At 47.5% G+C, this 19,662-nt stretch overlaps 1 protein-coding gene across 5 annotated transcripts in view; it reads right to left on the reverse strand.

Moving 5' to 3' along the window:
• Positions 1–248: 248 nt before the first annotated feature.
• LOC106650970 overlaps positions 249–19,662 on the reverse strand; it is a 159,325-nt gene continuing 139,911 nt past the window's right edge. For all 5 annotated transcript variants that reach the window (XM_023462330.1, XM_023462332.1, XM_014369285.2 and 2 more), the window contains 3 exons: positions 3,424–5,417; positions 2,367–2,956; positions 249–2,280 (listed from right to left, as the gene is read on the reverse strand). In XM_023462330.1, coding sequence (XP_023318098.1) covers positions 2,275–2,280; positions 2,367–2,956; positions 3,424–5,417 — 2,590 coding nt within the window. In that variant the 3' untranslated portion in view covers positions 249–2,274. The remainder of the gene's footprint in view (positions 2,281–2,366; positions 2,957–3,423; positions 5,418–19,662) is intronic.

The following is a 19,662-nucleotide window of genomic DNA, read 5'->3' on the forward strand; positions in this document are numbered from 1 at the left end:
TGCAGATCATAATACCATGCTGCAAAGTATTAAAGATTGTTTGATTACTCAAATTTAAAAAAAAAAAAACTTAAAAAAAAACTTTTAGCTATCTCATATGCACGATTAAAAAGTTTTTGGCGTTTATTAATTTCAAGACACAATTATTCAATTTGAGAGCAGTAACTTCGTAATATATAATTTATATATTTACTATCAATTTACTTCTTAATCATAACATTTTACATGATTGGGATATATATAAAAAGGACATGTATTTTCTGTAGTATATCTGTCTTAACATAAAAACGTACTAATATCGATTTAACATAAAAACATTCTTTCAAAGATATAAAGAAGACCAAAACGGAACTAACATTTCCTCTTTCAAACTCTGCATGAATAACTACATTGTAGAAAAACATTTTGAGAAAAATCAAGACTTCACATGAAAAATTCTATTACATTTATAATTAAACTAAAAACAACCACTGTGTTTTAAAGAAATAATAATTAGTTTCAAAAAGACTAGAATTTTTCATGGCAAGTAGTTTTGGAATATAAAGTGTAATAATTTACGGTAGACGCAAGCATAATTTAAAGACATATCGCTAACTAATAGAATAATGTTAAAAAAAATTTTTTTTGTTTAATTCACTTTTCTGACGAATTATACCGTTGAATATCCATGAATAGTATGTACGTAAAAACTAGGTTAATGAAATTACAACGGAAAATACTTAAAAAAATATAGTCATGTGAATAAATTTTCATTGTTATTCCGTTTTACATCGAATGGCGAACGTCCATTAGTTATTCATAAAAGAGATAAATTTAATTGAACATTTTTGTAATTTTTGATAATATACATTACAGTACATATTCATAACAATAATATGAATCATTTTAAAAATGTCCGATTACTTTATCTCGTGAATGGTTCAATTTTTTACAGAATAACATTATTTAGACCGATTCCAATCACACGTAAAACAGTATACAAAGTAATTTCAAATGAAATTTTCGTTAGAAGTTAAAGAATGTATTGAGCGTCTGTAGTTTAATTTTAACACGTTTGGAAAAGAAGAAAGTAGTAATTTCTGATATTTCTGGTTCGCGAATGTTTAAAATAAAATAGTATTTCTAAATTTTAGAATTACACATGTTTCTGAAATAAATTTCGTTCGAGAGTATTTTACAGAATTTCAGTTTAAAAGACAATTTGACACTAATCGTCAAAATTATTTTACGCGTTTAAAGCTCGCGTATATTTCATATAACTTCCAATGTAATGCTTTAGATTTGTTTCTGTATCTTATTTCAAAAAGTTGGTTTCATTTGTTATCTGCAGGCAAATGTTAGTTAAGCGTACACTAGTTTTTAGTAAAGAAATCATATCACTATCATTAATCAGCGCATCTTTGTTCGACAAATATGTTAGAGATATTTTTTATAATTAAAATTTAAAAAATCATTATTATATAACGCATCATCATGGCAGCATTGAGAGCAAGCTTGAAAATACTTTCAAATCTCTCGTGGAATTAAATTTAAATATACAAATTACCCGAATTAATTCACTTGTCACTATATATCCAATATACATATTTCTTTTACACTCTCCGTGTTTCTCTCCGTTCTCTCTTCATAGACCATATAATATAATATATAGTTTTATGTACGTATAAAAATGTATCTATTCGTAGTAGAAAAGCAATACTCAGTCATAAAAGCTGCAAGTCGTTCCAGTGCAAATAATATGCACGACTTATATATTGTTGATAAACGTAAACGTAAAAAAGGAACAATGAATGGGCTCTGTACGCAAAGGCAAAATTGAGTAGACGTATTTTACAATGTATACAAGACTATCCACAGTAATTATACTAGTCATCGCTTATGACTAAATAAATTGTCATATCGATTAAGAGCGCAGCCGTCAGTTAGTTGCTAACACGTCACAGTGGAAGCCCTGGGTAAGATCCAGAGAAGGAATGCGAAGGGAGGAAAGTGGGGCGACATAACATAGAGTCTGAAGTCAGCGTGTATGATGGTAAGTTCAAATGTCGAGCTGGAAAACGCACAGCGCTACAGGCCGAGCTACATTTCCCTTTGACGTTAACGTCAACATAACCGGTACAGCTCGGATCGCTGCTGTAGAAGGCACTAGCGGTCCCTTATTGCAAGTCGCGAGTTTTCCCGCGAGGCTCGGAGCACCACTTGCTCGCGATAGTTGTGTGGTTTTGGCCGGGGCGCTTCTGGATCTCATCTGCGCTCACCGACCAATCGCGATAATCATACCTGCAAGGCAAATCGTGAATTATTAGATGACTACGAGTATTGAAAGAAAATTTTTCTCAATTTGAGCAAAGCTCGCTCCGACTTACCTCTGTCCCATCTTCACCCTCGTCTTCGTACAGAGGTCCATTATTGTTTTTCTTCTTAGGCTTAGGCGGTGGCCTGGGTGGCACTTTCCGCGTTAATGTGCTCGGGCTGGAGGTGGACATGGCCGACGACGGTGGCGGTGGCGTTGCCGGGGCTGGCGATGGAATCGACCTTGGCACAGGCGACAAACGCTCCGAGTTTTGTTCCATCGAATCGTCCGTGACGAGTTTTGTCAAAGGTTGAGGCGATGCTGGTCTTTCTTGAATCACCAGAGACTGAGGCGAGGTGGCCCTTATGGGCTTTGGCCTCGCCAGTGGTACGCTGTCTCCCGTGCTAAAGCCAGGCCAGTCTGGCGCACCCTCGGGCGCTGAACGATTCAAATGCGCTTGCTGCATTAGAATCGCAGGCTTGCGAGATCTCGGGGCTCGCGGCAAAGTCAGCGTAGCAGGGTGAATGCCGGGTGTTGGCGTAGCTGGCAGAGGTCGACCACGCATCGACATCCTCGGCTCCGAAGTCTTGTTCAGTGACAGCATAGAGCTACCATCCGCCGTTGTCCGCCTTCCTAGATTATCGTACACAGGTTCCAGTGTATCTGAAAGCACACATGAACATAAATAATGAAGCTAACGACGCTAACCTTCTGAAGGCATGAGTAGTTTAAAAGTAAAATTAAATTAAGTTTTTGATTGCAATCATTATTTCATAAAATATTTAGGAAAACCAGTTGCAAGATGCGGCAAAATTCTAAAAACATTCATTCAATTTAAGGGAAGCGCAAAGCAAATCAAGCAATTAAATTTTCAATTTTGTTTTTTGAAATTTTTACTCGATTACTTGAAAATTTTTGAAGATCGCTAACAGTTATTTTTATACAGCTACTTATTGACTATAAAAATTAATTATATTTTTATTAAATTGAGACACAACGAGCCAATCAGCAGTAAAGCGTATAGCTACTCGCTGCGTCTTAAACAAACAAGAAGACTTTATAATGCCGTGGCGAGCGCCAACCAATTATAGCGCGTAAAGAAGTTTCACTCGGATAAAAAGAATACAAACCTGCGTGGGTGGGTGATACAGGAGTTGGACTGCTCCAACTCGGTGCTCTCGGTCTTCGTGGTATGGTGACGAATCCGTGTCGAGGCATCGACGGGTAAAACTGCTGACCCATGCTGTAAGGCGTGGCGGAGCTCGAGCGCACGGGGTGCGGCAGCGTCTTGAAGGCGAGAGGCGCGTAGAGCGGCGAGGCCGGCGTACCGTTGAGACTGCCGGGCGTCAAGAGCCGCGAGTGATCCGGCGCCGTCGAAGCTTGGCTCGTCGGCGAGGCATTCCTGCCTCCCGGGAACGCCAACAGATCCGGGGGATATTGCCGATGAGGAGTAGCCGTGCGCGAGGGCACGACAACGTGGCCCATGGCCGAGCTGATGCTGCCGCTCAGTAGAAGCGGATCGAGCTCGGCACGGCTGTGCTCCTGATCGCGCAGACCGTTGGCCAGCACACCGAGCACACTGCCTATGCTGCCGTCGGCGTTGAGCAGCGCGCGGCGCGCACTGGACAGTGGGCCGCCGCCGCCGCCGCCGCCGCCTGGTTCGCGTTCCGCTCGATACTCGCCGTAGACGGAGTCGCTGTCGAGGAGCGTGCGATTGAGCTCGGTCATCTCGGTACCGTGCTGAGTCATCGAGGGCGCCTCGTAACGACGCGGTGGCTTGGTCACCGGATTAATCGCGGTGATCAAGGACTTCTCCTGCTCGCCGAGACCGTGATGGTCGAGCGAGGCGGCTTCTTGGGCTTTGTCGGGGCCCGGGCCGCGACGGCGACGTTTGCAATAGCAGAAGCACAAGCTCATGGCCGCTAGCAGGAAGATCAGAGCCGCCAGGCCGAGACCAAGAGCCAGCGGCAGGCCCGACAGTCCTCGGCGCGTGGTGCTCGGCCCGTTGAGCAGCAGATCCGCCGAGAGGCTGAGATTGGCGGCGACGCTGCCGGCGGCGTTGCTCGCTTGGCACACGTACTCTCCTCGGTCGGCGCCGCTGGGGTCGGTGATGCTGAGATTGGCCCAGCCGTCGCGCTGATACAGCATGTAGGGCGAGCGGCCGACGTGGCCCTGATCGCCGCCCATGGCGGGCCGCCTGCTGCCGTTGAGGAAGACTCGGTCGTGCAGAGACCAGGTCGGCTGGGCTTGGGGCTCGCCCGTCGCCCGGCACCAGAGCTCGGCTTGGCCCGAGGGCGTCTGGCGCCAGCCCAACTGATCGATGTCCGGCGGACAGGCAAAGTCCTCGGAGGCGAGCTCGTCCCAGGCTTTGCCGGCGATCGTGGCCGGCGAGGCGCACACCGTCGGCCTCGAGTAGGCGTTCTGCTGTATCGCCCAGTCGCGGAAGCTTCTCAGTTTGCAGTCGCAGTTCCAGGGGTTGCGGCCCAGCTCGAGGCTGGCGAGCTTGCCGAGATCCTCGAAGCTCTGCATCGACAGAGTGGTGAGATTGTTGCCGTCGAAGGCCAGCGTGTGCAACGATCTGAGCTGTCGAAAGCTCGTGGGTCCGATCGTCTTCAGCTGGTTGTCGCGCAGCTCGACCTTTTGCAAATAGGCCAGATTGTGGAACATGTCGTCTTCGAGCTTCTCCAAGCGATTCTGATTGAGAAGCAGCACGCGCAGTCTGACCGTGTCGTTGAACGTGCCTGGTTTCAGTTGACGAATGTGATTCTGGGACAAGTCGATCTCGATGACGATGAGCAAGCCCTTGAAGGCCTCGCTCGACACGTAATTGATTTTGCAGTCGCGCAGCACGAGCTTCTGCAGGTTGTCCAGCTCGACCCGAGTGAAGGCCTGATCCGGCAGTTGGGCTATATTGTTACCCGTCAGATCGAGGTGTTGGAAGCTCTTCAGGCCCTTGGGCACGCTCGTGAGGTTCTGTTGCTTGCACTCGGCCATCCTCTTGCCGGACACCCAGATGCACTTGCAAGCGGGTACGCATTCTCCCCAATTGCTCTCGGCCACGCAGTTGCTGACCAGCAGTAGCACGAGCCACGCCCAGCTCAGACTCCGACCCATCTTCGTTTTTCTGTAAGCAATAAAATTATTTTACATTAATTTCGTGTCTAAAAAAAAATATGCTTATCTCTATATATAAATTTAATCATCGATAATTTTATGACATAGATTATATCTATTCGAACTGAATATTAAGGAGTTGGTTTTATTTGATATTTTCTAACAATTATGCTACGTAGATGTCAACAAAGTAACACAATGAGGACATTCACGTAATTTTTTAGTTATAATATCAAATGATGTCTCAGAAAACATGTTAGAGATAGACTCCTTGAAGCAGAGTGTTAACCAATTTATCATAGAAAATTAAGACATCGATGACGTGTGATCATTTAGTAAACGATAAAATTTCTTTTTGAATTATGACTCGTTCACTATTGGAAGTCCTCAGCGTTGCAAAAGCCTACAGCTAAAAAAACTCGCAACTACACAGAGGGAGGTAAAAAAAGCTCGATAAATTCCCGGAATTTTGCCTTATATAATCGATCGTCCGTGGCGAAAGAGCTCGCGAGATCGCGCAAGCGATTATGCTCGGAGGCCGTGTACATACACATACATGAGTGTACGACGACGAGGTCGGTCCTGAATTGGAACTCCGGATCGCGGGGGTTGTATCAATTTGAGGTGGAGTAGTCGTGCGTGCAGCATGCGCGCGCGACAAGCCGAGTAGCAGCGAGAGCGATCGCGTATATAGCGAGCTCTACACAGCCCCGCGCTGGGCTCGGCTAGGCCCCCGTATCTGCAATTATTCGAGTGCTTGGCAGGCGGCATTTTTCGCACGGAATTACTCGTATTGAATCGGTATGAAAGGCATAGAGAAAGAGCCGGAGAGAGCAAGCCTTTCTCTCTTTCACGAGATTAGCATATACACGAAGTAGTAGTCGACGTGTAATGGTAATAACGAGGTAGGTAGCAGCGGCCAGCCCCGGCTCGCGCGCGCGCGGGGCCAATGTTGGGAGCCGCAATTATTATTATCATGGCGCACGGTGCGGCGTGATATAAAATGAAAATAGCCGTAACTAGAGCGCGGTGATACATTGTTTCGAGGCGTAATTACAGCGCCCGACTGCTGCTGCACTGGCCAGTTCGCAGGCCGCGCTATATAGTGCGTGCACGCGCGCTGTTTAAGCAGCAATAGCAGCAGCGGAGCAGCCCTTGACTCGTCGTTTTTCGCTACCTTATTTAACGACGCGCTCTATATCGTGCCTCGAGCTGCTGCTGCTGCTGCCTCGACCACTGTGTATACACCTACACAGCCCGAGCTGGAGTTGCGACGATCGTCACTTTGGCCGAGCGGCGAAACTAGCCCCGGGCGCTTTTCACCGAGGCCTGGCCTGGTCGCCACCGTCGCCGCTTGGTGTGCATAATTGGCCCTGCGAGCATGGCTCTCGCACCTTATACACACGATATATGTATAAACGAAATAGAGCGAGCTGCCGAGTCTCGCTGCGGTGGTGAGAACATCGGGGCTGACCGTATAATCGCAACTTTGCCCAGCGAGAGACAGCTAAACCGAGCCCATAGGTAAACTCAAGTAGCCGGGAGAGAGAGAGAGCTTAGCCAGAGTGTAACCCGCTCGATTAAGCTGCTGCTGAAGCAGTTGCGCATCTTTGCGCAGTAGTCGCGCAACACGATGGTACGGCGCCATCGGCGTTTATTTCGACTTTACGCGCGCATAATGAGTTATTTATTAGCTCGAAACGTACCCATTAGTCGTCTTGGCTCTCTCGAGTTAATGTCGCTCGAACTTATATATAAGTCGAGTGCGCGCGCTCGAGAAAAAATTGCGAGTAAAAAAATTACTCGACTCGCCGTAGTGGCTCCAAAAGCGACAAGAAATTTCGGCCAAATGTCTTTGCGATTGCTTCGAACGTAAGATGACGACGACGGCTTACAGCAGCAGCAGCATGACACAGCCGCGTACATCTCATGAGTCACCGCAGTGCGGAGAGAATGCGTCGTCGACGACGACGATGCTGCCTGCTAGACCTTTATACGTGTGCATGCAGCGCGAGGGTACTCTACATGTACTATGGCGGCGCGAAGACGGCAGCGCGATTTTATCGATTCGTCAGGCTTATTTGACTTGTAAATATAGGGGCCACGTGCGCAGCAAGTCTACGTTCGGCCGCGCGTACGCGCTTCTCTCTCTCTCTCTCTTCCTCTTTCCCTTTAGCCCGACACCTCTCTACACTATACAGATTTCTCTCTGTATATTCTACTGCGCTATATATACACGTAGCCGCGATGATGCCTCCATTCAAATTCAAAACTCGCTCGTTTGGTATCGTGTATACGTTTTCTCCTCCCTTTCTGCCCCCTCCGATTTGGCACCTTTACGCGCGCGAGCGTGATATGCTTGCGAGCCCTCTCGCACGACGCTCATAGATATAATAATAGCATAATAGCAGCGGCTCTCGTGTAACTTTGGCCCCTGCACGCATCATCGTATACGCGATTTATGTCTCTCAATTTCAATCAAATCACCGCTCACGTATCATTCCGCGCACGAGGAGCTGACCAACCGCAGCCCTTGCTTGAAACAATTTCACGGCTCTTATTCGGCTGCATCTCTTCCGCGTGTGTGCAGTCTAAATTCGGCCGTATACGGTCGCGCGCATCGAAAAGCCTCGGGGCGCGCACCAACTTCCAACATCGTCCCGCAGATGTCACGCGTATGTATGGTTGTGCGAATTCAGCTGCGTACGTAACATCTAAAAATCGAAGCTCTGGCGGCGCAGAGCTAGTAAGGTGCCAACAAGGCCTAGGACGTGACTGTAAAACCCCGCGTCATAATCCATCGAGTTCATCGTACTTGTGCGGCGCAATCGTTTGTAATTGCCTCTTTTTTCACACACACCCACACACACTCGCGAGTCGCGGCGTGTCACGCGACATCCGCACGACAATAATGAAAGTTGCAGGAGAGCCAAATGATCGTTTAGACGAGTGCGATAAACTGCAGAGACAATGAAAACCCAATTTACCTTGGGAGGTGTAATGAAACTTTAGTGTGTGTGCGTCTGTATGCGCGTAATCCATATACTGTCCCGACGAAAGTAATGTGCTTTTCTTTCATATAAACTCCCTGTGTGTATACTTTTCTATTGTAAGGGATTATATGCCGAGGACGTGCTGAAAATTGCTGCCAAGAGCCAAAATAAAGTTGCAAGAAGAAGGAAAGCGTCGTCGTCGTCGTCGTCGTCGTCGTCGTACTCGTCGTTCGAGTCTCGAGTCGCGCGTCGTCCTCCTCTTGTCCCAGGAGAGCGCTTTTTCAGTTAAAATTCATACGTCCTGAGCTCATAAATCAAGCGGGGCTGGCGTATACGACGAGTCGATTGCTCTATTTCCCTCTTGCTCTTCTTTTTTTTCTCTCCCTCTACGCCTTCTTCTCTTGTGTTTTAGTGCGCGCCCTGCAACTTTAAGCTTTTTCTCAGCGGATGCCAGGCAACGCGCCCGCCGCGCCGTGCCCTCTTTCTCGCGCTAAAGTCTCGTGTATGCTATGCACAAGAGCTCTGCTGCTGTGCCATGAGGCATGCACACGCACTCGGGGCGACGTCGAACGATAACTCCCCGAAACTCGAGGTGCATGTCGCTGCGCCGCAGAAGTAGTAGCAGCAGCAGCGCCAGTGGTGCAGTAGTAGTGTCGAGGGGGTCTTTCTCTCTCACAAACACACACATACACGCGCATACACACATGGACACAAGCTGTGCGCATCATTTTCATAAAATCATCGTCGATCATGCACGAACTCACGAAGAAGTTGGCGACAGGGTGCACATGTGAGCTAGTTAGCTGCACACGAGTTTTCGAGCTGGCGGACGGTCGATGGGCGACACGCCGATTACCATTTCTAATCCGGACCGATGCACGAGTTCCGCTTTCATTTTCGCCCCCGTATAAATTATGTAGACGAAACCTGATGAATATTGCTTTCAGCGCTATGATACGTGTTCATCTATTCGATGCCTTACAACTGACACTTTATTACGAGCACCAATTTTAATTACGATTGTTGGAATAGCGAAGCGAGAATTTTATTCTTCGCCGTGATAGAATATATTTTTTCCCCCTTTTTACTTCATTTTAAAGTTATCGAACGTACTATCCGGGCTCTGACTTAATTCAAGAATTTGCAAGTCAGCGAGACGTGTAAGGGCTTGCTACATCTGTAAACTTGCCGCAGCTGTTATTCGCCGAAGGTTTCAGTTGAACGGAATAAAATGGCATAGCTGGTACGTGTCGCAGTTAAAAGTAGGAAAAAGAAAAAGGGCTCAGGTTGGGGCGGGTGGGCAGGTAACTTTATAGATAGAGAGAGAGAGTGAGTGAGTGAGCTCCCTGCGTGATTTTCCACTAGTTCAAGATTACGGCTCAATCAAAGCTCCGCGCAGCTACGTATATATAAATATGATAATACGACCGAATAAAGTTTCAAGTGACCAAGTTCAGCGCGCGCGCCGAGTATGTTGAGGACTTTTATCGTCAGTCATAGAGCCGTTAAAAAGTCCGCGAACTCGCTCCATTTTTAATGAAGTGCCTCTCTCTCTTTCTCCCTGAATCCGAGCCCGATCGACGGCGGCGGCGCACTTGGACGGGTGAATGGAGCCAAACAAGAAGTGCCATGAATTTGAGAGAAGCGCAGTAGCGCGCGCGTAAGGCAAAATCGAGGTCAAATAGTTCGAAATTGCTCTGATTAAGAGTCGTAAAAAACTTCACCGACACTTTTTATTCTCTCGCAGTAGCGAGAGCAGCTCCTTGAAATCCTTGAATCGTCAATCTGTTGCTGTATACTCTCCAATTATTTAGCGTCGAACAAGTATTGTTACTTTGCGCCGCTTTCACGCTCAAGGCATAATAATAAAGTCTCTTTGATTGTTTTTCTTTGTAGATCGATCTATCGGCAGCAGCAGCTTCTTACGCGAGCGGCGCTTTCATGCACCACTCAAGTTAATTTTTTGCAAAAGTTTTTCATTCCCTCGATTTTTTCACCGTGAAATCTCTCCTCGGTGCCTTAAAACGTCGTAAAATCAAAGTGCATCGCGTCGTCTCTCGCTGCAGCAGAGAGATATTTTGGATTGCGGAACGCATCGCGATTTAGTGTTATCGATGGCTGCTGCGAGAGCTGAAAGTGATTGATCGGTCCGACGCTTGTCTCTCAAACGACTTGGGCCAAGTGTACACATCGCCTCCTCATCGATCGATCAAGTCGAGTATAGGAGCTGGCAGCAGCATCGGTGGTGGCGGTGGCATCGACGGCGGCGGCGGCACTAGTGGTGCGGTGGTCGCGTTAGTGGCTTCTGGGTCCGAAGCCACGGATCCGTCGTTTCCGCGGCGCGCGTCAGCGGCATACTCGAATAGACTGCGACTCGACGTACATACAAAGCCGGAACTGCGGGGGCGGCTGGCTGGCTAGCGCAGATTGGGACCAGGGGGGTCCGGGGGAGTGGCGGCGCGGCTCCGCACGAGGATCGCACTCGGCGACCGCAGAGCGCATATAATGAAGGTCGCAGACGAGTGCGACGACGACGACGTTCGTTTTCATAATGAACTTCGCTGCTGCTGCTGCTGCTGCTATAGTATGGCGCGTACTGCTCCGCGCGACGACGCCACAACGAAAAGCTCAACGAGCAAGCAATTAACGTCTTGGACGTCTCTAACGAAGCTCATTCAGCGGGAGGCAGCGACGAGTTATCGATCGCTATATATCCGGCCCGACGCAGTACTGCACCGTCATATATACGCTAGCAGTTCCGCACGAGCTCGCATTATAAATACGTACAGCGAGAGAGTCGACGCAAAGACGTATAGTGGGCGCGCGCGAAAGAAGAGCGAGCGAGCGAAAGATGGACCGCCAGCGAAAGAAAAGATGAGATAAAAAAGCAAAGAAAGGATAAAGAAGGGAAAGAATAGCTGCCCGAGGGAAGAACAATTGGTATGATTTGCATGGCAAATTGCAAGCGATAATACCATCCGCACGATCGGATTGTGTTACGTTGCTGCGGGGCACGCGCAGGCATGATGGATCGTATCGCGAAGCTCGCTAGCTCGCTCTCTCCATGAAGCAGCACAACTCATGATCGACGCGACAAGCCGGGGTAAACTCTCGCACGTCAAAGTCCTTGTGCGAGCTGCTGCTGCTGCCGCGCTATGTCATATAATCGAGGCTGCATATAACAAGAGTACAAAGAGACTCTCTCTGTCTCTGTCTCTCTTCACATATACGAGGAGGAGGAACCCGAGCATCGTGACTTTGTCGTGTCGGTGGATCATGGCAAAATCCACGCACATATACACGTACACCAGGGCAATGGCTATATATGTGTTGTACGTCCGTGTGTGCACGGCTTTGTTCCTGCGGCTAGCTGCGCGCGCGGCGACTGACCGAGTATAAGATTCGACAGCGATTATCGCTAAGCAAATATATGCGGACTAGTACGCTGCGGTGCGCTGTGAATAGCGCCTGAGAGTAATACGTCATATATATATAGTTCCTCCGTGCATGCATAACCCGGAATTGCGAATTCGCGCTCTCGACGTATTGACTCGAGCTGCGAGCTCGCTCGGCGCATACAACATGCGGAGCGTCGGAACTCATGCCAGAGCTAGTGCACTACTGCTGCTGCTGCTGCTATATAGCTGCGCTCGCAATTATCAGCGAGAGGAGCTCTACTATACACGTGTATCACAACGGCGCGCTCGGTGTCTATACCTCGCTCGTCGACAAACACAATTGGCCATTGCTCCGCGCGCACGCTCGCTGATGGTGTGCTCGAGGAGCTATTAGAGCACGAATTATTAAAGCGTACATGCGAGGCGCTTTTTTATATTTGCACGTGTGGCGTACAGTGCGTGTCTCTCGTGTACACGCGGCTTATATGCACCGCTGCTGCAGTGTGTAGCAGGCGCGCGCGCTGCACCGCTTGGGCGCGGCGGATAACGCGCGCGATTCCGGGGTGACGAGAGAAAGAACGACGACAAAGGGGTGACAAAGAGCGAGAGAGGGAACGAGCTGCAATAGCGACAGCGTTCGCAGCTGTATGATATGTGCACTGCAAAGAACAGAGAGAGAGAGAGAGATGCACTACTGCTGCCGCACTGCCGTTGTTCCAACATTGCTTTCAGGTATATTAACAGCGATACGACGATACATGGCAGCAGCATCTGTATTTATAGTTGGCGCGCAAAGTTGCTGTTGATTTTAGCTGTTTCGATTGTCAACATCAACAGAGTCGGAGTGGCAGAAAGTAAACTAGGGGGAAACGAGGGGACAGGGAGGGAAACGAAAGGGGGACAAGAAAAGGATTGTCCATTGAAAGCATCGCAATCACTATCGGCGCGTTAATGCAGTCAGCGGTCGAGAGAGATAGAATGAGAGATAGGTATATATATCCGAACATTGGAGAAATTGTTCTCGGAGCTTGTGGACTCGGTTGCAGCTCAGCTCGGCGACACGAGACTAAGGTAGTTGATCAGCAAGTGAGAGTGTGCGAGTAATCGTGTGATCGACGAATTGCGTTTGGCGCGAAAAGTACGCAGCACGAGCGGTCAGCCGATGTGGATAAATTTCGCGACGGACTATTTGCCATCCCGAATTTCGTTCCCTGAGTAATACATTTTGCGAATAGATGGATCGTTGGCTGATTTTGCCATCGTGCGTGATACCTTTTCAGGTTGCGATGTATCACGAGGTATAGTGCTCTTTTCCGAGGGCGCGCGCGTGATACAGAAGCGGCGGTGGTGCGCAGCATTAGCGCGATGCGGTGGCGGCCGCACACGGACCAATGTATATAGATCGTTCGGAGCAACTGCAGCAGAGATAATGAAACCGAGTGCTCCGCTGGCCACACACGCACACACATTGTACAGCGATGTAAATATGCGCATATCTGTGGTTGTATATACGCACGTGTGTACGTGCAGAAGCGAGCGCGGCGCAAGTCCGCCGTTGTCAAGGAACGAAAGCTGCTACTGTTGCGGCCACTACAGAGCTCCGGGGCTTGCGCTTGCAGGAGTATACTATACGGTAGTAGTGGCTCTGGCACAGCCGCACTAGCATTGCAGCAGCAGCAGCAGCAGCAACAACATAAGCGCTCGCTGCTATATATAATGCGTGGTATGGTATATACATCGTAGTCTATATAAGTGTCCTGTATATAGCGGGTATGCAGTAGCAAGGGGCAGCTCTACTACCTCGTGACTGTACACGCGAACTAAGGGCTCCTTGGCAAATGTAACTGGAGGGCCTCGTTTGATAGTCGGCTGCTGCCACTGTTTGCTATATTGCGCCCTATATATGCACACTCGCACCATGTGTAGTATACACATACCTGTGCGAGACAGGCACACTACCAGCAGTCAGCCCGTCATTCCCCATACCCACCCACATCAACTAGTTTCAGCCTCGAGTTCTCTCCTCTATGCTACTACCGTTTCCTTGCTCTAATTTGTTTTTTTTTTGTTTTTTTTACCTTCTTCTCTTACCTATCTTTTTTTTCTCTCTCTCGTTCTTCCGCCTCTCCGTTCTAGAGACTCGGCGGCAGCCGACCTAGCAGCCAAATAAAACCGTATACGCTCGAGCCTTTATTTTGCCGTCTAGGTTGCCGGTGCGCGCTTCGGTTGTGTATACGTATACGTTGCCTGCGTGCGCTACGGCCACTAGTGCTGCTTCGCGATACGTCTCATTGCATTCGTAAGTGTTCTGCTGTTTTTTCCTCTTTCTATTAGCATCGAGAGAGAGAGAGAGAGAGAGAGAGAGGAAAAGAGAGACGAAGAACGAGAGAAAGAGAACGACACCTGCTCGAGAAACGGAAAGTCGATCATCGATTACGCGACGGAGGGCAGCACAGCGCGCCAGTGAGAAAATAATTGCGTTAGCATTGACTTAACGTCAATGGTCGTGTGCATTCTTCATTCGATCAAATTAACAAAGCCACTTTAAGCGACTTAAATTTTTTAGCTTCTACTCCATTTTCAAAGTCAATACTTTTAGTGAGAAATTCGTTTTTCGATTTTTCAGATGTTTTACAGTGGGATTCTTTTTCGATTTGAACGAGCGTATTCTCCATGATAAATCTCAAATAAATTGTAAAGCAGTCTGCATATTAAATCATTAATTAAACGTACTATAGACGAGTGAGCATTGGAACGCTATAATTATGTTTAGTGAAATTAACAATCGGTATGAATATCTTACATTTACAGGAAACTTTTATTTTAATAATTATAAGAGATCGCTTTTAATTAACTCAGTTAATTTATAAATGTCATTATTTCGAAGATATTCTTGACTCCGTTAAATATATATTGGAATATCGAATGAATAGCGTCACTAAAAAAAAATTCTCGTACTTTATCTACTTTTTCTCGTACTCCTTTTTTGTTTTCAAGTGCTAGAATTAGAAACAGATTTGGTGACTTTCCTTGAGAACCGAGATATCGAGCAAAAGTTAATTTGAAATAGCCCGAAAAACATCTCACTTTTGCCAAATAAACTCGGAACTAGCAAGCGTTTTTCGTTTTCGTTCGTCGCTGAATTATTCACTGCTGTCGGGCGAGGTGAAAATTACTCGTCGGCATTCCTATTTTGGACAATAAAACAAGTGGCACTCAAGAGCCAAGCTAACCGACGCCCGGTTGCGCGCTCAGCGGCGCAACTAGACCAAAAAAGGTGTGTTTAAATACTGCCCTTGAGTCATAAAATCAATTAATTCATAGGGCAAGGTAATAGACACAAAAGCGCAGGGCAAACCATAGAAAGAGAGAGAGAGAGAGAGAGAGAGAGAGAGAGAGAGAGAGAGAGAGAGAGAGAGAGAGAGAGTAGGAGAGCTTTGATTCGCCTTAAGTGCTCCAGAGGTCGGCATAAAGACTTGTACTCGCGCACTTGGCAGTAGTACAAGCCGCGCGTGTAACTTGTACACGTCCGTGTGTACGTGAGTGTGTGTGAGCGAGTCGCTTGTGAAAGCTACTAGCTTCTAATAAATGGACTCTCGCAAGCTTTTTAAGTTTTTTTTTTGCCGGATCGAGCAAAAGCAGCAGCAGCAACTCGGTCGCTTTGTACATGGGCTTGTACCGGAGAATAATTTGCGATGAATTATGGATTCGACCTGGTGCGTGTGCGTATCGTATATACCTGCCGCGTGCATATTCCGCGCGAGGCGCGTAGCAGAGCACGGCGTACGTTCATATACAGAGAGCGAGAAAGCGAGAGAGAGAGAGAGAGAGAGAGAGGAACGCGCGTCAAGCGAAGCTCAAAGGGATGAATATGATTTATCATTGGGTGCTGGTGCGCAGCGCCAACGGTATCTCCGTTATAAACGCTCTCTCGGCTTTTGTTTCTCGCTGACTCACGGCATCGAAAAACTCGGCTACGAGCGGCGAACGTGCATACGCGCGGCGCGCCCCCAGAGCTCCGCGCGCGTTTATAAGCAAGCCAGCGAGCGAGGCATCGTGTTTACGGCCCGAGCTCGATTACCGAAATACTAGCATTTTCAGCCTGAGAGAGGGTGAGAATCCACTACGGGCCAGATAAGTTTGCCGACAAAAAATTTGTCATCCGTTTATCGCATGGCATCTCTCTCTCTCTCTCTCTCTGCGCGCGAGCGCGTACGTACTATATACACGAGCAAAACTAGACCCACCAAGGCTGCTGCTGCTACTCAAAGGCAAAGTTCAAATGAAACGACGAGTCCCTCGGGTTCTCTCTGCGTCTGACTACATGTGCGAGAGAGAGCAAGAGAGAGAGAGAGAGAGAGAGAGAGAGAGCTCTCTACCAAAAGTAGCGCGCCAAAAACTTTTTCCACCCGTCGGCACTGCCATATAGTCCGACAGGTCTTTGCTCGTATCTCATGTACGTATATATAGAGATGAAAAACAGCAATTCCACGAACTGCTGCTACTGCTACTGCTTGCGAAGCACAATTACAATTACGAGCGCAAAGAGTCGAGAGGCAAAAAGAGAGAATACTCCAGCTCGTAAGCTCTCGACTCGATCATTGACAAAATCCATTGGGAGGATTTGATCGGTCTTATCGGGGCGCTCGGATATATAGCTCGGAGCGCCAAGGCCACGCCACGAAGGTATATATATATAAGGGTGTGTATGTGTGTGTACGTGTACGTGTACGAGGGCTGAAGCGCAAATCTGCGAGCTTTACGTGGATCGGAGAAACGGGTGCAAATATGAGAACAAATGGAGCGAGGAGCAGGAGCAGACCCGCGTGTAGCTGGGAATTATGTGTATCGATATATTAGGCAAGGGAACGAGTCGAAAAAAGTGGAATGTTGCGCTGATACAACTGCAAGCGCGAGAAAAAGAAGAGCTGCTGCTGCACGACGCCGAGCAGTGCGCGAGGAGAAGAGGGTCGAGCGAGAGAGACGCTAAGCCGCCGAGAAAGCAGACGCGCGAGCGCACAAGTTGGGAGAGAGAAATTGAAATTGCTTTTTCTAAAATACATAAATCCAAGCCCGCAGCTCGTAACTTCACACTGCGCACTATCGTCTCATCGTCATGCGGCCATGTACATATATAGAGACGTAGAAGGCGCGTTGATCTAAAACGAGGCAAAAGATATGCAAATGAAAGAATAACGGAATAATAATTGGCTCCTCGCTCTCGTGCAAGGGGCTGGCTTCGACAGGGCCGTCTTCGATACCCCCTTGCGGGCGTACTGCTGCTCGATCAATCGTACGTAATGCTTCGGGGGTGCTATATTGCTGCTGCTGCTGCTGCGACTTGGGAGCTCGAATTTTTCCTCTTCTTTCTTAGCCGATAGGTTAGCGCGCAAGCAAGCAAAGCAAGCCCCGGACATTATTAAAAGAAAAAGCTGAAACGTCGTTAAAGAAGATAAGATTTTTTGTGCGAAATGAGAAATCTTGATGAGGATTATTGCCTGTCCGATCGCAGCGGAAGAAGACGGAATCCAGCCCGATTGAAGACGTTCAATTACGCTATTTGCGCAACGTAGACAGACGGAGAGAGCTTGTACAGATGCATTACACACATACACACACACCGATGTAAGTATGCTACTGGCTGCTGCTGTTGCTACTGCAGCGGCTGTGTCGTTCCAGATTCAGAGTGTACGGTGGTTGCAACACCAAGAATTCAATCTATCGCGGATGTATCACACGCGCAGCGCTAGTCTTACTACGAAGCCTAGAAGTCGTGTAGTCGAGCAATAGCAGTAGTAGTAGTGGCAGCAGCAGTAGCAGTAGTAGTAATAGTAGCTAGTAACAGTAATGGTAAAAGCTCCGGCAAGCCTGAGCAGGCAGAAGAGGCAAAAGGAGGGAAGGAAGGAAGGAAGGAAGAAAAAGCAAACGAAAAGCCGAGCAAGTAAAAAAAACAACGGAGACGGAAGAAAAATTCGAAGACTCTCGGTTACTACTCCTTCTTCTTCCAGCTTCTCTCTCTCTCTCTCTCTTTCTTTTTTTGTCTCGGCGTGTATAGCTTCCTTATTTCTCGGAACATCGCACGAGGCGTCAGTTTTTCTCGGAGCAAGTGAAGCAATAATCGAAATTACGGAGGAAGACATAATATGTATAGCTGGCTGGCTGCTGCTGCCTCCTCTCGCTGGCTCAACTGGAGCGTGATTCATTCGATTTCAGGAAACCATCAATTTCATTCTTTATGCTGTATCGAAGCACTGTAGGGATCGTCGAGTAAGGGAGGATGGAGGATCGAATATTATCGAAGCTAGTTTACATATATATATGCCAAGGGGTTTCTTTCGCCTCTCTCTCTCTCTTTCCCTCCTTCCATTCTGTTTTCTCTTTTTACGATTCCTTCCTATTGCTAACACCCTCTAGATATAAAAGTATCAAGCGCACGTTTCTATTTCGTAATATTCATTATTACGTTGGTATTAAAACTTTACATGTTTATATCATATTTCAACATTTCACATGCTAGTAATCTCATCGAAGCATATTCATGGCGTATCGATCCATATGGGGTAAAAAAATTTCACGTGAAAGAATTATTTTAGATATTCAATAAAATATTTAATTATTATTACGTCTAGAAAACAAGAAATTTTCGTTAGTCAACGATAGAATACGTCGAAAGCTTGGAAAAATGTATATCAGAATGGCCCCATTGTTGAATTTTGATGAAATTCTTTAAAAATATTTTTGTTACAGGTATTCAAATAAACATAAATAACTCAATGGAATATTGAAATAATAATAGAAGAACGTTGATCGATTAAATTTTCGTGATAAATAGAATAAGTCGTAGAGCTAATTTTCACACATTGTTTGAAATATTAAAATTAAAGATTTTGACTCAAGTCGACAGGCTAAAAATTGAAGAATATCACGCCATTTGTAGTCTACTCGGAACTTGTATAAAATGTAGTTTTAGCCTCTAAAAGCAAAACGTGAGTTCGAGGCGAAAATGAGGTTGTCAGTGGCAAACACGAGGCTTGTCAGATAGAAACAGTGGACGGCGCAGCGTACAAGACAATTCCAGATGAAAACGTGTTTCAAAGATTTCCGATGTGGCTATTTCTGGATAATTTAACGAGAAAATTGGAGTTATGCACCGGCGCACAGAAGCACAGCAGCAACTGCTGCTGCAACCATTGCTCGGCACATACATATTTGCCGTGCATACGTACGCATATAAACTATCTTACTGCATTCTCGGGAGGCTGCTCAACGAGTCCAGAGAGCGAGAGCGCAGCGCATAGGTAGTAGGCATGTAGGCGTCGTTGCACAGGCTGAATATAGGAGACGTTAATAGCGCGGCTTATATGCCCGTTGATACGTCCGAACGCGCGCGTGTATGTACGTGTGCGATCTAGCTCGTGTGTGCAGTGCATAGGAGGAGTAGCTGCAGTCTCTCAGGGCAATTGTATCATCCACGCGCGCATACACGTTTGCGCGTCGGGGCAGCGCAAGCTGCGGCAATATAGCACAAGACCGAATGACGCCTCGTATCTCTTGCAGCTAGTAGCACACACAGCAGCAGCAGCAGCAGCAGCAGCAGCAAATGCATGTTCCTCTGAATTAGCTAATCGCGAATGTGCGGCGTCGCCGAGTCACGAGGGGGGAAGGGCGGCGGGATCAGTCGATATTTCGGCCACGCGCGCCCTACCGAGTACCAGCCGAGCTTTCGAGCTTGCGAGCCCGCATAACTGCGGCGACGGTGGCGGCTGCAGCTCCGAGGAGAAAAACTACTCTCTGCATAGCCAGCACAGCCTCGAGCCATACCAGGCTCTTACTCGCTGCATACAAGCTCAAAGGATATCGATCC

This window comes from Trichogramma pretiosum, unplaced genomic scaffold (assembly GCF_000599845.2).
Source record: "Trichogramma pretiosum strain Unisexual culture from Peru unplaced genomic scaffold, Tpre_2.0 scaffold3, whole genome shotgun sequence".
NCBI lineage: Eukaryota > Metazoa > Arthropoda > Insecta > Hymenoptera > Trichogrammatidae > Trichogramma > Trichogramma pretiosum.